Source organism: Carassius auratus, chromosome 16 (genome assembly GCF_003368295.1).
Source record: "Carassius auratus strain Wakin chromosome 16, ASM336829v1, whole genome shotgun sequence".
Lineage (NCBI taxonomy): Eukaryota > Metazoa > Chordata > Actinopteri > Cypriniformes > Cyprinidae > Carassius > Carassius auratus.
In genome coordinates, this window is record NC_039258.1 from 8,552,652 (window position 1) to 8,569,807 (window position 17,156).

General features: G+C 39.5%; 1 protein-coding gene across 15 annotated transcripts in view; it reads left to right on the top strand.

The window, feature by feature from the left end:
- Window positions 1–17,156, top strand: part of ptprub (protein tyrosine phosphatase receptor type Ub) — a 206,412-nt gene that overhangs the window by 141,192 nt on the left and 48,064 nt on the right. For all 15 annotated transcript variants that reach the window (XM_026283812.1, XM_026283813.1, XM_026283811.1 and 12 more), the window contains exons 8-13: window positions 1,003–1,320; window positions 3,632–3,741; window positions 6,379–6,580; window positions 9,118–9,220; window positions 10,147–10,420; window positions 17,103–17,139. In XM_026283812.1, the coding sequence (XP_026139597.1) occupies window positions 1,003–1,320; window positions 3,632–3,741; window positions 6,379–6,580; window positions 9,118–9,220; window positions 10,147–10,420; window positions 17,103–17,139 (1,044 nt within the window). The remainder of the gene's footprint in view (window positions 1–1,002; window positions 1,321–3,631; window positions 3,742–6,378; window positions 6,581–9,117; window positions 9,221–10,146; window positions 10,421–17,102; window positions 17,140–17,156) is intronic.

Sequence of the window (17,156 nt, forward strand, 5' to 3'; positions counted from 1 at the left end):
ATGGGGCGAAAACTCTCTGATGTGTGAGATATTTCAGGATTAACGGAGCTTAATGTTACGAGTGCATTTCTGCAGGGGAAGTGCTGAATTAGTATTCTGCGATCCATGCACGTTCTCCTCAGAGGACTTCAAGACGAAATGCTTTTCCTCTAATTCACTGTCCTCGTGGTTTTGGTGCATTAGCTACCTCACCTTACCTTTAGTAGTAATCCTAATTCTTAAGAGCATGTCTTCCTGAGAGTCGGTTTGAGAGGAACAATAAAGACCTTGAGCCGTGACCTCATACTTTTAACAGGAAGTGCACACTTCACATCCCCTTTGTTGTACCTTCCCACTTGGGTCCATTAGTCATCAGGTCCCATTAAAAGAACAAAGAAATGCAATACATTATGTGGAGATATATTTGACCAAAATGCATTGATTGTCTTAATAATGGACCCTGACAAATGTGCTCATTGATAGTATGGCTGGATGTCCTTGGTTCACCCTCCCTCGCTGTGAGAAAGACTAAGGTTGCTCTGTGCCCTACAGACAGTAGCTTCCTCTGTCTCTTTATATCACATATGCCAAAGGTGGTTGCTGAACTTTCTGCCCCCGGTAAATAAGAAAGTACGAACACAGATGTGAGTTATGCCAAAAATAGTTGGCCTAACGCAACGACCTTGCACTAACCGTAACTGGCAAGAGCTGAGTGTCCTTGAACGGGGCTCGTGGCCCCTGGACGAGGTGCAGGCAGATAACCGATATGCTTAGCGACACGGAGGTAGCAAATGGCGGGAGAGAGAGCACAACCTGCAGACTGTGGAATTAATTAACTTAATTTGGCATGAGTCGTGTCCTCATTAGCAGGTGGTCCGTCAACCTTTTTGACCGTGGTGGCGCCTCCTACCTGTAGTGGGTGTGGTAGGCGAGAAGTCTGGTGACCTGGTGATGTCCACGTGCAGATTCCCTGCATTTTTGGCTTATGTTAACAAAATGTTTCACCGTTTTCTATTCCAATAGAGCCCATGCGGGCACTGCGTGGTCTTCGAGCTTTAGAGATCCAGTCCCGCCAGCTGACCTTGCAGTGGGAGACGCCGGCCTTCAACCTGACCCGCTGCCACACGTACTCAGTCTCCTTGTGTTACCGCTACACGACCGCAGGGGGTGGCGGTGGGCACAACACCACGGTGAGAGAATGCCTGGCTGTGGAGCACAACACTTCACGCTTCACCCTCAGAGATCTGCCTCCTTTTCACACCATCCAAATACGCCTGGCACTCGCCAACACAGAGGGCAAGAAGGAAGGGAAGGAGGTCATGTTTCAAACTGAGGAGGACAGTAAGTAGCAGAGCTTTCAATGAATATTAATATGTCTATGTCATTTGTTTTATTTCTACTGCTGTGGTGTCTGGGTTAGTGGTGGTGGTGTGGTGTCTAGCAAGTATAAATATATTACTTTTTAACAATATTTACAAATGGAAATTTCCCAAGTCCATTTACAGTAATGAGGCTTTAAAATGAATAAGTGATTCAAAAGATAATGATTGAAAGCCTATTTTGGAGTAAATAATCAAACATTTAACAGAAAGAAAGAATGGATAGATTGGTGGATGGATGATAAAAGATGAATGGATTATTGGATGAAAAAAGAAAGATGGATGGATGGATGGAAAAAGAAAGAAAGGTAAAAGAGGTATTAACACACAAATACGTCTTTAAATAATTTTCCATACATTTCTGCTATAACCTACTGAGAAGCTACTACTAAATATTGTAGAAACTTAATTTTCTGTAAAGTTCCTTTCAACGATTTGTATCATAAAAAGTGCTTTACAAATAAAATTGAATTAAATAATGAGTTGACAAAGTTGTCAAGTTGTTTCTATAGGGTTGAAGTATTCATTGAAGTTTTCATTCATTTATACTTCTGAATACACATTTTTCTCTTAAATCTGTTCAACATCACAATCATAAAGACCCAAATGGATTTGAAATTCATTTTAAATTATTTTCTCCAGGTAGCTGAGCATGAGGAGGTCAGGGAAGATTTTTTTATGTCGCTTTCTTTGCTCTGTCAAGCCGGCTTGGGCTGTAAAAATTTTACCTAAAGGACAAAATAATTTTCTGGAAAAAATTTGAAACACTAGAGTTTCACCTAGACAGGAAGTATGATGAAATAAGAGAGAAAAAGAGAGGGAGGAAAGGGAGTGCTCAATTATCAACACCCCTCTGAAGCTTCAATCAGCAATTCTTTTCTTTCATGGCCTGTCACAAGAAAAAGTGAAAGAGTCAGCGATTTTGACTCAATCTGAGTGAGTGTGTTATTTTTGCTACCAGCTATCTCTGCCTCACCAACTATCACCCTGCGCACACACGCTGTGCACATACCCATCGGCTAACGAGGATGGCTCAGTGACAGAGCACAAATGGCTGTAAAAACATCTGCTGATGTGTTACTGCTGCAGTGTGTAAGAGCTCAGGGCATCATCTGTCTCTCTAGCACCATTTCCACTTCCTCCGCATTCTTTCTGCTAGCGTTTATTTCTGTTAATGAACCCGTGTTAATATAAATCAGCCACAAAAAGCTGTGTCATCAGCTGCAAGTGTTGCCCTGTCTTTCTGTCGCACAGGCTTTGTATTTCCTGCTGAGAAGTCCAGCTTCGACCAGCATGAGTTTCCAGGCTGGTAAAGGCTGCTTTCATGCTGGTGTGGTTGATTGATCAGTGTACTTTTCCTGTTTATTTCCAAACCTAACTGATGAAGCTAATTAAGCAGAATGGCCTTTCTGGTGAATTCAAAAAGTAAAAAAGGTTTTTAAGAAAACTCATTTTTCTTTCTTCTATGCATTTGAAAGCATGTAGGGCTGTCAAGCTCCAAAAAGACAAAACTCAAAAGCGGTCGGTATGACTCATGTACAATTATTCTGAAGCCATGTAATTTTTTTTTTGTGACAAAAAGACATGAAATTTATATTTTTATGAGTAGCTCTCAAGTTTCATTCAAGTATGCTGTGTGAGGAGGACAAAGGCCATTGGTTCTCAATTGTTTTGTAACCTATTGCAATACAGCAACATTTGAATATGCAGAAGAGCTAATTATATGTCAGAGCTACAGTAGAGGGCTAAGGTTTCTTTAAAGCTAACAGGGAACAAATCAAGAGTCCTTACCATATTTATGATATCATTTTGGTGCATTTGTTTTTTTTTCCCACCTTGATTATTTTTTGTTATGTATATACAGTTATAGTATTAATTCATATTTAAATTTGCTTTTAGATTTTCAGTTTCATTTTAATTTTACTTAACATTTTAGTCATTTTAGTATATTTTTTATCACATCATAGCGGGATTCCCAGACCACCACATTCCATCAAATCTTGACAGCAGATCTCTTATAACATTTTCAAGTGACCAGTACTGAATCACTTATATCAGTTATAATGGATGAATCTGTGTTCATAACATAAAAGGCCTGCTTAAGACATTCATAATGACAACAGCTGTAATGAGGATATTAGAGTTGACCTTTGGGGGACTTTAAGCGATTAACCCTCTCACTTTGAGTAAATGGTTGTGAAATTACCAGTCTGACAGTGTAGGATCTTTCCGTTTCTTCATTCGTGACCAGTGGCTTCTCTGGTTTCCCACAGTTCCCGGAGGCATTGCTCCTGAGTCTCTTACCTTCACTCCGCTGGAAGATATGATCTTCCTTAAGTGGGAGGAGCCGGTGGAACCCAATGGTCTCATCACACAGTATGAGGTATGTGTTTTCCTGCTCTTTACCGCACTCATATCCATTTCTCCCAAGCTGTCTGAATCCGCAGAGATTGGCTCTGACGAGTCAGCGTTTTTACCAGGTGAAATATCGATGATCCACAATCCTTGAAAGACAAAACTTCCCACTGTGTGTTAAAATTGGACTGCCAGTTTAAATTATTTATGAAAGTGCCGCTAACATATGATCCCACGCACGCGTGTGCACACAGAACTGACTGACAGTTTGCTGTATATGGAAGACCTTGGAATGCGAGTGTTTTTACCACCCCTGTATAATTTGGAGCTGCCGGAAGTGCTGAGTTGTTGTCGTTGTTCTTTCTCAACTCAAGTCAGTGACAGGAAGAAAGTATGCATGAAGTCTTGATTTGGACCTAGAACTTTGTGTGCTGCCAGAGACACAAGAGCCACCAAGGCCAACCCTCCCTCTAATTGGTCCCTAAAGCACCAGCCATCTGTTAGTAAATGACAGAAAGATGTCGCTATCTAAGTTCTATATGCTGTCTCCTACACTTTTTGCCAGTGTAGAATCTTGCTTTATTTGAATAGTTGCCACGATCTCATCATTGAACAGCCGCACTCATGAGCCCGGACGATTGACCTAGAGCTACCTGGGAATAATTGCTTTGCTGGTGGACACAATGATAATTGCTGCTGTATAAAAGACTGCTGTAGAAGCTTCTGGAACACTTTTGAGATGATGTCAAGAAGTCATTACTGAGGTAGTGTCACATACAACCCATGAAAGAATAATGTCCTGTCCTGTCTGTCATTTGTTCTGTCTACTGTTCTATCTGTCGTCTATTTATCTGTAATTCTGTCAATCTGTCTGTCAGTCTATATGTTGTTTTATATAGCTGTTGATACAAAATCTTAAAAAATATAAAAGTGTTACTTTGTCCCGCTATCACATGCAAGTGTGGTCATGGGTCATACAACTACAACATGAGTTTGAAAGTCATAATTTAATTATAATTTAATGTTTGCATGACTTGAGTTTTTCTATTTTTTTTTTTATTTAGTTAGTTTACAAAGTGCTCTGTTGCACTACTTAACAAAGACAAACCAAATAATAATGTTATTTACTTCTGGGATCTAAGAATAATTTTTACGGTGTGGTTTTGTGTAGCCAAAAAATCTATATCACTGTATAATTGTACTCTTGAGATTAGTAGATCAGAACTGCCGCAAATTGAAATCTTATGACTTTTTCCCAAAAAGAAGGATAGCTAACGGTCTAATAAAAGCCTTTAAACTGTTTCTTCATTCTTCCGTTCAGCGCACACAGATTCAGCATGCTCAATAGAAAGGTGGTGGGCCTCCCACGGCCAGCATCTGTCTCTCTGTTCCTCTGTTCCAGAACATTCTCACACCCTTTCTCTCTTCGGTCGCACTGCTTGCCCCAGTGTCACCTATCTCCTCGCCCATGATTCAGGCTCTCAGTCACTAAAAAGTTGTGAGAACGGTGCTTCTGTCACGCTCCAAAACACTCATCTCACCTCAGGAGGAAAAGTCGCTTTTGTTTGTGAATCCATCATTTGGCTCAGCCATGGCCCGAAACGAGATCGACGCTTTTTTGAATGCCACCTCTGTCCATCAGTCGCCTCCCCCGTTACCATTTGCTCTTACAGAGTTATCTCTCCTTGATAACACGCGTTTCTTTTTCTCCTCGGGCCATAGCTACCAAAGTCGCTTCAAGGATGTTTTCTAAAGGGGATTTAAAGGCTTGACCTGTAAAGTGGAGGCAAGGACAGATTTTCAGGCTCAAGCAGCCTGATCTTCTCAGACATACAGAGAGATGAAGCGAGAGAGAATAAGAGAGAGGCAGAGCCTGGAGAATTCGCTCTCGTCTCTCTCAGATTAGCACATTGTCCACTTTCCTCTGAGCACCATCGACAAAAGACTCACAGGGCACTGCGTTCCCCCTCAATCCTTCCCCCATCACTATCCTTAATGCCTCATATCTTAAAAGAGACCAGGTACAGGTGCAGCAAATGTCTTCTAAGTTCCAGAAGCACACTGCAGTAAACATGCTAATGCTAGGTCGCTAATGTTCTAAGGCTCTGCACGTTTGTGATCCCAAAGTATGTCAGGCTTGTTTCATCTATCTATCTGGAAATGAATCAAGACTACATGTGACCCAGAATCTTCAATTTAATTGGATTTTAAATTACTCTTAAAATTGCTTTATACATCATACATATATTCTGTAAACAAGAGGATGTTGAATAGCTTAGGTTTCCAACGGAAATTGTTTCAAAAGAAGCCAAAGCTTTTGTGTGATGACAGGCAACACGATGACAGGAGCAGAGATTGTGAGGGCTGTCATGTGATACCATCACGGAATTCTTTTCTGTAAAGATGATAGTCTAACATGCCCACTAGCTTCCCGCTGGTATTTATGAGTAGGCTCCCACTTAGCGTTTATACAGTAAATGTTTGATTTCATATATGAATCATTTTCAACCCACTCTGACTAGGGATGTCAGGGTTAGTAAACTTTTGTAAAATATTGTTTGATCTGAGCTACCACACACTGAGTCATTGCATGTTTGCTTCCAGAACAACAGCGATTTAATGAAAATATGATTCATTTAAATGGTTTTAATATGTGCAATTACAGATCAGCTACCAGAGCATTGAATCATCTGACCCCGGGATCAACGTTCCAGGCCCGAGGCGCACCGTTTCCAAACTGAGGAACGAGACTTACCATATGTTCTCCAACCTGCATCCTGGCACCACCTACCTGATCTCTGTGCGGGCGCGCACCGCCAAAGGCTTCGGCCAAACCGCGCTCACGGAGATCACCACCAACATCTCTGGTAAGTGTGTGTAAGGTTGTTTTAGAGTGAGTCTGTGTGGTAAACAGAGCGCTTCCACTACCAATCTGTCCCAAAAGTGATTTTACTCGCCTAGGCTATGATTCAATTATTTTTTTTTTTTAAATGTGCATACTATATCTGCATCACAGGTACAAACGCATTAGTACAAACTGAGTTAATTTGATCACTTATGTTCTCCTCTCCTTGTCTGATGGGTCGACACTGACCTTTACATCTGTTCATTTGCTGTGAACAAGCAATAAATAACCTCAGACTCAGAGCAGGTGCTGTAATTTCATGGAAGGAGTTTTTATATGAAGAAATGTGAAAACACAGAAGTTGCTTTTGTTTTGCATTAAAGGACTTCAACTCGTTCTTCTCCGGTGATGCGAAATGTACGGGCATGTGTGTGAGTGTTTCCGTGCACCTTCAGATGTACCAGGTGAGATCTATAAACTGTTGATTGAATTGCCTCAGATCATTCGGGAGATGTCTGAGGTACAGAAATGCATTGCGTTGGCGGTTCAATAGTCAGGAACAAAGTGAAACAAAAACTGATTTCACAGAAAAGGAAAAATGCGGAACTCCAGAGTTTCCGGTTCATCATCCTGTGCTTCAGGTGCGCTATTGATCTCTGAAGCATGTGTGTGTAAGCCCATATCACTGCGTAAGAGCCATTATGTATTCCCGAGTGGATCTGAGGAAGTGATAGTGAAACTGAATCACAGCAGATGCTCAGAACCCAACAGGCCCTTCAAGAACATTACACGTTTCCCCTCGCCTCAAAGAGAACTGACATCACTGTCATCCTCACCATTCCAAAACCAGCCCGCCTTACAAAACAGCACCATATGCTGCTGTCAACCAGATGCAGCTGATGCCAAATCAGGATTCATCAACACTGGACTGATGCGAAGCGATGTGCGTTAAATCCAGCGATTTCTCCAATGGCATGATGGAGAACTTCTGTTTTTTTGACGGCAGCGATGTGACGGAAACACAAAATCCAATAAGAGGATTTCGTGTGGTGGTAGGCAAGGCCCATTAATCTGCAAATATGTGGTTGTTTTGAGATCATAGGCTTTGGCCTGATAACCCTGTCTTCTTGGCCGATTAACAGTCGGGGACGTTTCGCCTTGTATCAGCTTCAGATCTACCAAAAGCATTGTTAATGGATTAAAAAGTTGATACGTTTTCTGTTTTGTTTTGGCGTCCACATTTCAGACACCTTTTTTTCTCACTTAAATGATGCTGAAAATATAATTTGTAATGGAAATATACGTCACTGTATATTATCTGCATTATTAGTATATTTCTGGTTGAAGGATTTTTAATTAGTAATTGTATAGAAGTCGAACAGGGACTGAGCAGAGAGACCGAGAGATACATTACACCCTTATTTCTGTGCATTTCACTATGTAAACCTCTGAGAAAGTTGTTGCAGCATAGACCCTTTGGAGTTGTTACAGTATATTGATAGAGGTACATATATGACCTGTTGTTTACTTGCTTGTCTGTGCATAATGTACAGAAAAAAGCCCGAAGGCTCTCTTATATCTCTCAGTTGCATCATATGTTGTGTTTTTATTTTCTCTGCAAGCACTCAAAGCCATCCAAGGCCTCACTTTTACTGAAGTCCACTCGAGTAGTTTAGTTTTGCCAAACCCCGCTTTTAATAGAATAATCATTGATTTTTGGCAGATTGTTTGCCTTTGCTCTTCAGCTTTAATTGACTGCTGATATTAAGGAAAGCGTTATTGCTCAACACTACCATCTCAGGGGAAGGATGCAGTCCAGACTCAGATCCTTCTAAATGAGTTTCCCCTCTGTTTGTCCCACGTGCACAGCTTTTAATTACACCCTGAGTTCAAGTCACACAGAGGGACGAGTTTGGAGAAGAAAGCAGAGTTCATGTGAAGTGTTGGTTATTGTCATGAATTATGGCGGTCTTATTTCAGACAACAATGTAGGCGTTGTTCGTGAGGTTCGTCTAATTAAAATGTTTAGCTGGTTATACTGGCTTTTAAAAATTAGCGTAAACTTCACTTTGCCTTACTTTGAAGTGACAAAGTTAATATACACAGTGGATTTGGATCCCAAATGGTTTCTTTTTAATTGCTGAGCTCTCATTCATTTTTTTTTTCCCTTGCCTATCACTGGGGATGTTTTAGAAAGTTTACTTTTGAGATAGTGAGTGGGTTTTTATACATTTGAAAGTGACGAAAGTGAAAGTGACGTGACATTCAGCCAGGTATGGTGACCCATGCATTTAACCCACCCAAAGTGCACACACACAGAGCAGTGAACACACACATACTGTGAACACACACCCGGAGCAGTGGGTAGCCATTTATGCTGCGGCGCCTGGGGAATAGTTGGGGGTTCGATGCCTTGCTCAAGGGCACCTAAGTCGTGTTATTGCCGAGATTCGAACACACAACCCTAGGGTTAGGAGTCAAACTCTCTAACCACTAGGCCACGACTTCCCCCATTTTTAGGAAGATATTTAATATCTTTCTTTCTCTCTTTTTTTGAAGCACCTACATTTGATTATGGAGACATGCCGTCCCCTCTGAGTGAGACAGAAAGCACCATCACAGTCCTACTGCGTCCAGCACAAGGCCGAGGAGCTCCAGTCAGGTGAGAGTGCCAGTATTTTCAGATTAAATACAAGTTACCACTAAAAGTTATTTCTAATAAGGTCTGTTTTTCTCTCATGCTTAACACACACATTAGGTAGGCTATACTAGTGTGTATTTACCAGGGTTATTACAAATGTTTGTTTCTTGAAATAAAATTAAATAAAAAAAAAAATCTTAGGGAAATATTTGCTAACCGCTAACAAACCGTCTTTTGGCGTTAAAATAGTACTGTCACAATTTACTAAAAACATGTAGTAAAGAATGAGCTCTGAAAAGATTTATTTTGCACTTATTATTACCTTATTGAATATGCATTTGTAGGAGCTTCCCTTTCAAATACAAAGTTTATAGGAGGGTAGTATTTAAATGAATCAAACACCACCATTTACTAGCATTTGCTATTGTCAAATTGCTGGGATTTGTGCCAAAATCACCCAAAAAAGCATGTCTTAAAGCAGCCTGTATTTTGCACTGCTCTTGGTAGATTGTGCTGGTCATTATGGAAATGATCTGTGTTCTTTAGTGTGTGCATTTTCAGTAAATCACACACATAATTTTCCACTCCTGTGCTTTTATGGAATTGCGCTATAAACCTCATTTGCCCTGTTTAGTAATTCTGTCACTTATTTTTAAAAACATTAAAAAAGTTCAAATAAAAATAAAACTTGAACTAAAATTAAAATGAAATAAAAAAATATATAATTCTTGTAATTCCAAATATTAAGTAAAACTATAGTTTTATCTCAGTGTATCTCAACTCTAACACAGATTTAATTTCTTAAAAGAGACATCTGAAAAAAAAATATGATAATGAACTGCTGTCAATTGAGCTTAACTTGTTTGAACCTGAAATATTTCTTATAAGTTGTTATTATTATTACTATTATATTTACATCAAATACATTACTATGTGTAAATACACAGCACATATCAAGTGATTGTGGAGGAGGAAGCTGGTAGGAAGGTGAAGAGAGAACTGGGTGTTCAGGACTGCTTCCCCATTCCAACATCTCACGGTGAGGCTCAGGCCCGTGGTGCTCCACACTACTATACAGCCGAACTTCCTCCAAGCAGCCTGCCCCAGGCTACACCCTTTACTGTGGGGGACAACCACACCTACAACGGCTACTGGAACAGCCCTCTGGACCCCAGGAAGAACTACCTCATCTACTTCCAGGCCATGAGCAACTTTAGAGGCGTAAGTGTCAGAAACTAGCACTTTTACTCATCATATATGCTCCCAGTATATTCTGAAGGATACTTCAGTTGTTACATGCACACTAGGGGAGGTGTACATTTTGTCATTAGCACAGTATGCACATACCGTATGTATGTGGACAGTTTTTTCTAACAACACATAATGTACAGTATACAAAAAAGTTTCCATGGAAATTTAACTGATTTTAATACACAGATCTGAAACATTATTTATACATGCTCTATAGATTGTTTGCAGCCTGCACAGCAGGACATAAAATGCAAAACCAAGGACCTTGAATAAATAGTGAGAAGCACCTGCAGCTAGTAAATCTGCAATTAGTTGGATGTACAAAAACATTATATCATTGCTCATCCTTACAGGATGTTGTTTTTCTCCTTTTCTCCTAGTGTTCAAACCCATAAGATAGTGTATGTCACAGTCACTACTATGGAATTAATAGAGTATTAGCATACACCAAGCTTTGGGTGTCCAGACCTTATTCAAATGGGAAAAACAGCCCCTGTGCTCCTCATCCATGCCTAGATAAGAGGATAAACAACAAGGAATACTGTCTCGCTGGCATAAACCATTTCACAGGGATAATTGGGCACAGGTGCAGCTGATCAAAAATAGATCAGCTGGCAGTTTATGTTGTTAGAAATGGCTGGGTCTGGGAGACAGAATGAGCTTGACAGCACAAGCAAGACAGAGCCTGGAAAACAGCCGGGGAAATGGGAATCTCTCGCTGCTCAAAAATTGATCCAGAAAGGTGCCAAATAAGTTTCTAAATAAGAAAAAAGCGTTTGTCAGATGCAAAATATAGACCTGGATTGATAAAGCATCTGATTAAATCAGACTGGTAATTTGCCATTGGTCAAAAATATAGTTTTATTGTGCCTACCAGCAGTCTGTAAAGGCCCATGACCCACTGAGAGATGAGGATGCTAGGTTGTGCAGGTTCACTGTATACAGTGCCTTGCCAAAGTATTATTTTTTTTTCGCATTTTGTCATGTTGCATCCTTATGCTAAACTGCTTTAAATTACTTTTTTGCTTAGTTATTATAGGGTATGGTATGGAAGCCCTTCTCCATAACTGAAAAAAAAAAAACGCAATTCTGAATTTTTTTCTCTCCGATTCGTGAAGTGTAAAATCGCAATAAAGTCAGAATTGAGATATCTAAAAAAGCAGTTATTAGAAATGAAAGCAGAATTGCAAGAAATAAATAATTCTGACATTTTTATTCATTTATATATTTATAAATTTGTATCATTGATATAAAACCGCAGAATTGTGAAATATAAACTTGCAAGTGCGAGTTACAGTATAAAGTCTGATTCTAAGGGGAAAAATAATTCACTCAGATTTGGGTGATTATATCTATTAAACTTGCAATTGCATGTTATAAAGTCAGAATTGTGAGCTTGTATTTCAAGTCAATTGTGACTTCATTTCTCTGAATTGTGACTTTACATCTTATAAACTTGCAATTTAGAATTTTTTTTTTTAAAAAGTTTATATGCAATTCTGGGAATAAAAGTTTGGAAACGGGCTTTCATATTAAGGAGTGTTGACTGATGTGAAAAAAAGTAAAGCATTTTAGAATAATGGTTACAACTCGACACAATGTGGAAAAAAATGAATGGGTATAAATACTTCCGCATGGCTCTGTACTCCTGCATGCAGAACAGTGTTGATAAAAATACTTTAAAACTATAGCTTGTCAAGAAAAAAGTAGATAACTAGTAGTACACTGAAACTTTTAAATGTATAAACATCCAATGATATAAACAAAAACAATGATATATATTTTTTAAAAGTATGTTTCCACTAAATACAGCTAATAAAAATAGCATATAGTGTAGTGTGGAAACATAACGATTAACCGCATTATAGTTAATTTCACTATAGAAGTGTATGTGAATCTATGAATAATTGTAGTTTGAATCAGAGAAAATATTGTTGAATCTGAAAGATCCGCATCTAGACAAACCAGTTCACTGATGCGAATCAGATAAATATCTGCCGTCATGCTTTTAAAAACCATCCTTAAGTTAGTCCCTTCATTCTTTGAGTTAGTCTTCCCCAGCACTGCTGCACCAGTGATGAGTATAGAATTTTTTTTACTTCATGCAAACCAACCTTCATCTTGAGTATGACAGGAAACTTCTGACTTTTGCCTTATGGTTTCATGGTTATTAGTAACCTGCCGTACTCAATTATGCACTATTAAACCTCTAAGTGTCCAGGCTTGTGGCAATGAAAAGATTTTTTTAATGGTCCATTTAAATTTGACACCAGCTAGCAAACCTCATGCTCAAAAAGATGTGGGTGACATTTCGAAGAAGGTTATCTCATTGGCTCAGCACCTGGAGGAAAGGATGAGCCAGCTTGGCTCATTCCACTCTTCTGAACAGCAATTCAGAGGCAGAAAACTTGGACGGACTTTACCTACGCTTTTACACAGTTGGGTTTTTGGCAGCCTTTGAGTGAAATGCCTCTGTTGACCTATACTACAGACACATACTCCCTCCCTGCCAAACCCCTAAGGGCTTCTCTTGCATTACTGACTGAAATGCACCTGTCAGCCAAGCCATTGTGACTCCACCTTCCCCTCGGTTTCTCTCTACTTGAAACCGTACATCTTGGAAACCGATCGCACAGCTCAGTCTCCTTTGGGCTCTGCTGATTTACTTGACCGACCTTTATCTGAATTTTCATTTTTATTCAGCTCTATTTTATGCTGCAATAACTGCTGTAAAGACTGACAGTCTAAGCTAAAGAGAACGTAGCTCAAGAGACTTAGCTAGCATTTAGCACCCCCCTGTTACCGATTTGAACAGTTCTGTTTTTTTTTTCTTCTGACTGCATATAAACAATGCTAATATACTTTGCTTTGTCTCTTGGCCAGCTTTATGGCTGTAAGTGGTTTTCAAAGCTTTTGGCAGCAGCACAAGAAAGAAAGTCCTGTGCCGCATCTTTGGCCATTATTCTGACAATTAGCCATTAGAGAGCTGTGAATGCTGTCAGGGCTTCGTGTAATTGCTTTCAGTTATAAATACATATAAAAAATCTTTGATTCTCAGCTGTTTACAAAGAGCTGTTTTTTTTTCCTTTCTCTTCTCTACTCTGTTTACTTTTTTGTCCTCCGCTTCCTTAGCGGTCCTTAGAGGCAAAACAAAAAGATTGTAGCTGTCAGACGCTCTCTTTCACTCATACTGTACATACAGAAAAACTTTGCTGTTTTTCTTTTACTTATGCCACTGAACCCTATAGGACTGACCAGACACTTTCAAACTGACTTCTCTCTCTAATTGGCATCTTTATCAAGATAGAAGGCAAGAACGGATATTTCTTAGTAAAATATGTTAAGCTTAAATTCCCTCCTAAAAAAATTAATAAATCAAAAAGAAATGTACATTTTATAACGCACATCTAATTTATTATGTCTATATGTATGTACATATACACTGTGTGTGTGTGTATATATATGTATGTATATATATATATATATATATATATATATATATATATATATACATACACATACACATACAGGTGCATCTCAAAAAATTTGAATTTTATGGGGAAAAAAAATATTTTTTGAAAATTAATTCAAAAAAGCAAACTTTCTTATATTCTAGATTGATTGCACACAAGCTGAAATATTTTCTCAAAGATCAATCAAAAACGATTTCCAAAAAAGAAATGTTCAAAATCTCCAAAGCAGGTTTAATTATGCACACAATACGTGGTTGGGGCTCATTTTGCACAAATTACTGCTTCAGTTTGGTGTGGCATGGAGACGATCAAACTGTGGCACTGCAGAGTCATTATTGAAGCCCAGGTTGCTTTGTTAGCGGCCTTCAGCTCCTGTGTATTGTTTGTCAAATGTTACTTATCTTCCTCTTCACAATACCCCATAGATTTTCTGTGAGGTTCAGGTCAGGTGAGTGAGCTGGCCAATCAAGCACAGTAATATCATGGTCATCAAACAATTGGAAGTGGTTTTGGCATTGTGGGCAGGTGCTAAAGTCCTGCTGGAAAAGGAGATCAGCATCTCCATAACGCTTTTTAGGCATCTAGATGTGGTGAAGACAACTTGCTGAAGTTCAAATCGAGCATCAGAATGGGGATTTAAGTGACTTTAAATGTGGAATAGTTGTTGGTGCTAGACAGGCTATTTCAAAAACTGATGATCTACTGGGATTTTCAGGCACAACCATCTCTAGGGTTTACAGAAAATGGTCAGAAAAAGAGAAAATATCCAGTGAGCAGCAGTTCATGCCTTGAAAATGCCTTGTTGATGTCAGAGGTCAAAGGAGAATTGGCAGACTGGTTAGAGATGATAGAAAGGCAACTCAATGGTAACTCAAATAACCTTTAAAACCAAGGTATACAGAATACAGTCTCTGAACTCACAACACATTGAACCCTGAAGCAGATGGGCTACAGCAGCAGAAGACCACACGGGGGGGGAACTCCTGTCAGCTAAGAACAGGATCGGAGGCTACGATTCACACTGGCTCACCAAAATTTAGACAATAGAAGATTGAAATTTTTTTTGCCTGGTCTGACGAGTCTAGATTTCTGCTTCGACATTCAGATGGTAGAGTCAGAATTTGGCTTAAAGAACATGAAAGCATGGATCCATCCTGCATTGTCTCAATGGTTCAGGCTGCTGCTGGTGGTGAAATATCCCAAGAGGGATATTTTCTTGGCACACTTTGATCCCCTTAGTACCAATTGAGCATCATTTAAACACCTCAGCCTACCTGAGTATTGTTGCTGACCATGCCCATGTCCCCTTATGACTACAGTGTACCCATCTTGATGGCTACTTCCAGCAGGATAATGCACCATGTCGAAAAGCTTTGGGATGTGATGGAACGGGAGATTCGTATTATGGATGTGCTGCCGACAAATCTGCAACAACTGCGTGATGCTATCATGTCAGTATGGACCATAATCTCTGAGGAATGTTTCCAACGGCTTGTTGAATCTATGTCACGAAGAATTAAGGCAGTTCTGAAGGCAAAATGGGGTCCAACCCGGTACTAGCAAGGTGTACCTAATGTATTTTTAAATATTTATGTATCATTCAATAAATATTCATCTTTCATCAAAATCTATTTTACATAAAACTTTTCATTATCTTTTACTTTTTTGTTGTTTCTACTTTCAATGGTATTTGTCATGACTTTAAATAAGTATTTCACATTAAATATTTATGCTGTAATTCCTTTTTTTTTCAGCAAAAAGGCACTAAAACTTGTACCTCCATGATGTTTATATTTTGTAAACCACAATATCACTCACAATTAGACTAGATCTATTTTTTTGTTTTTTTTTCAGATAACAGTAGCACAATTGATTTGGTAGGCTTCATTTCCTAGGGAAAATAACATTAATTCTTATTCCCCCCCTTTTTCTTGCATGCCTCTTTTACTCTGCTCTGAAACAAGTAGGAGCTTTCTAATAAGTTCCTTTCCCATGCCTCCCTGGGCCTGTTATATTTATAGTGCTCATAATTCATTTACTTAGCTTGAGTTTGCTGACAGATCTCTTTTGCAGTGCCTGCCATGACCGTTCCCACAAATTTGATTAAATAGAGCAGGGAAGCTTAAAGCTTTGTGTCTGCGTCTGTCTGATCAAAGCCCACTGGCTGTCTCTCGCCTGTCATTCGGGGTCAGTCTTTTCTCACATGCATGGTGAGCTATGACTTCTTACGGTGTGACATCTAGGACCGGCTCTGTGTTTGGAGAAAACAGGCAGTGTTTGCTCCTTCCCTGCGATATGCTCTCATGGGATAGTGTGTATTGGGAGCCATGGCACACTTGCATCTCAATGATGGCTGCTGGAGCAGATAAAGATGAGTTTGTCGTAAAGCCTGGATTGGCCTACATGACATTTTTAAGCATGTGGATGTTTTAAGGGGGCTAAAATATCCATGTGTGTCCCTCTTCCCTCTCTTGAAACATCAACACAAGTCACTCTCTACCTTTCTTCCTCTTCCTACCGCCCTCGCTTTCCGTTTTGCATGTTTTCTGAGATGATATAGGGTTATGGCGGGCTTTAGGAGCCAAGGCAGTTCGGATTGGATTTTCAATTAAAAAAAAGCAATTCAGCCGCAGTTTGAGCAGAGGGCTCACACTCCTTTTCCGGATGGAGAGATTTGCATAATTGTTCCATAATGCCTGAATTAGCATCTGTAAATCTTAATTTGATAATGCATCTTCTTGTCGAGGTGGCAGGCCGGAATTGGATTATGGGCTCGGATCTCATTAGCGCTATTTGACAAAGGTCGTTTTCATAACACCAGTATGTCATCAACTGAGATTTCGAACAAATTAATTCCTTTTTATAATTCTCTCCTGGCTGGAAGTCATCCCCCCTGCCTCTTTTGTCCTCCGCTGCTATTTTCTGTACATTAAAGGCTTATATCTTATTGCCACACTCGAAAGTACACACACACACACACATACACACAAGTAGGGTAGGTGAGTAAGACACGGTGCTGTTTTTAAATGTATTTTTACTCTTTTACTGGCATTCATGCTGTTGTTGAATCAGCAAATGTCAGTGTGATCCCATTTGACTTCTCATCAGGTGTCTGACTGTCTTATTTCTGCCATTTGACTATTTCCCACAGCATGCATCTCTGTTCTCTTTTCTCACAGGAAACAAGGATAAACTGCGTCCGCATCGCCCGTAAAGGTGAGTTATTCAATGCT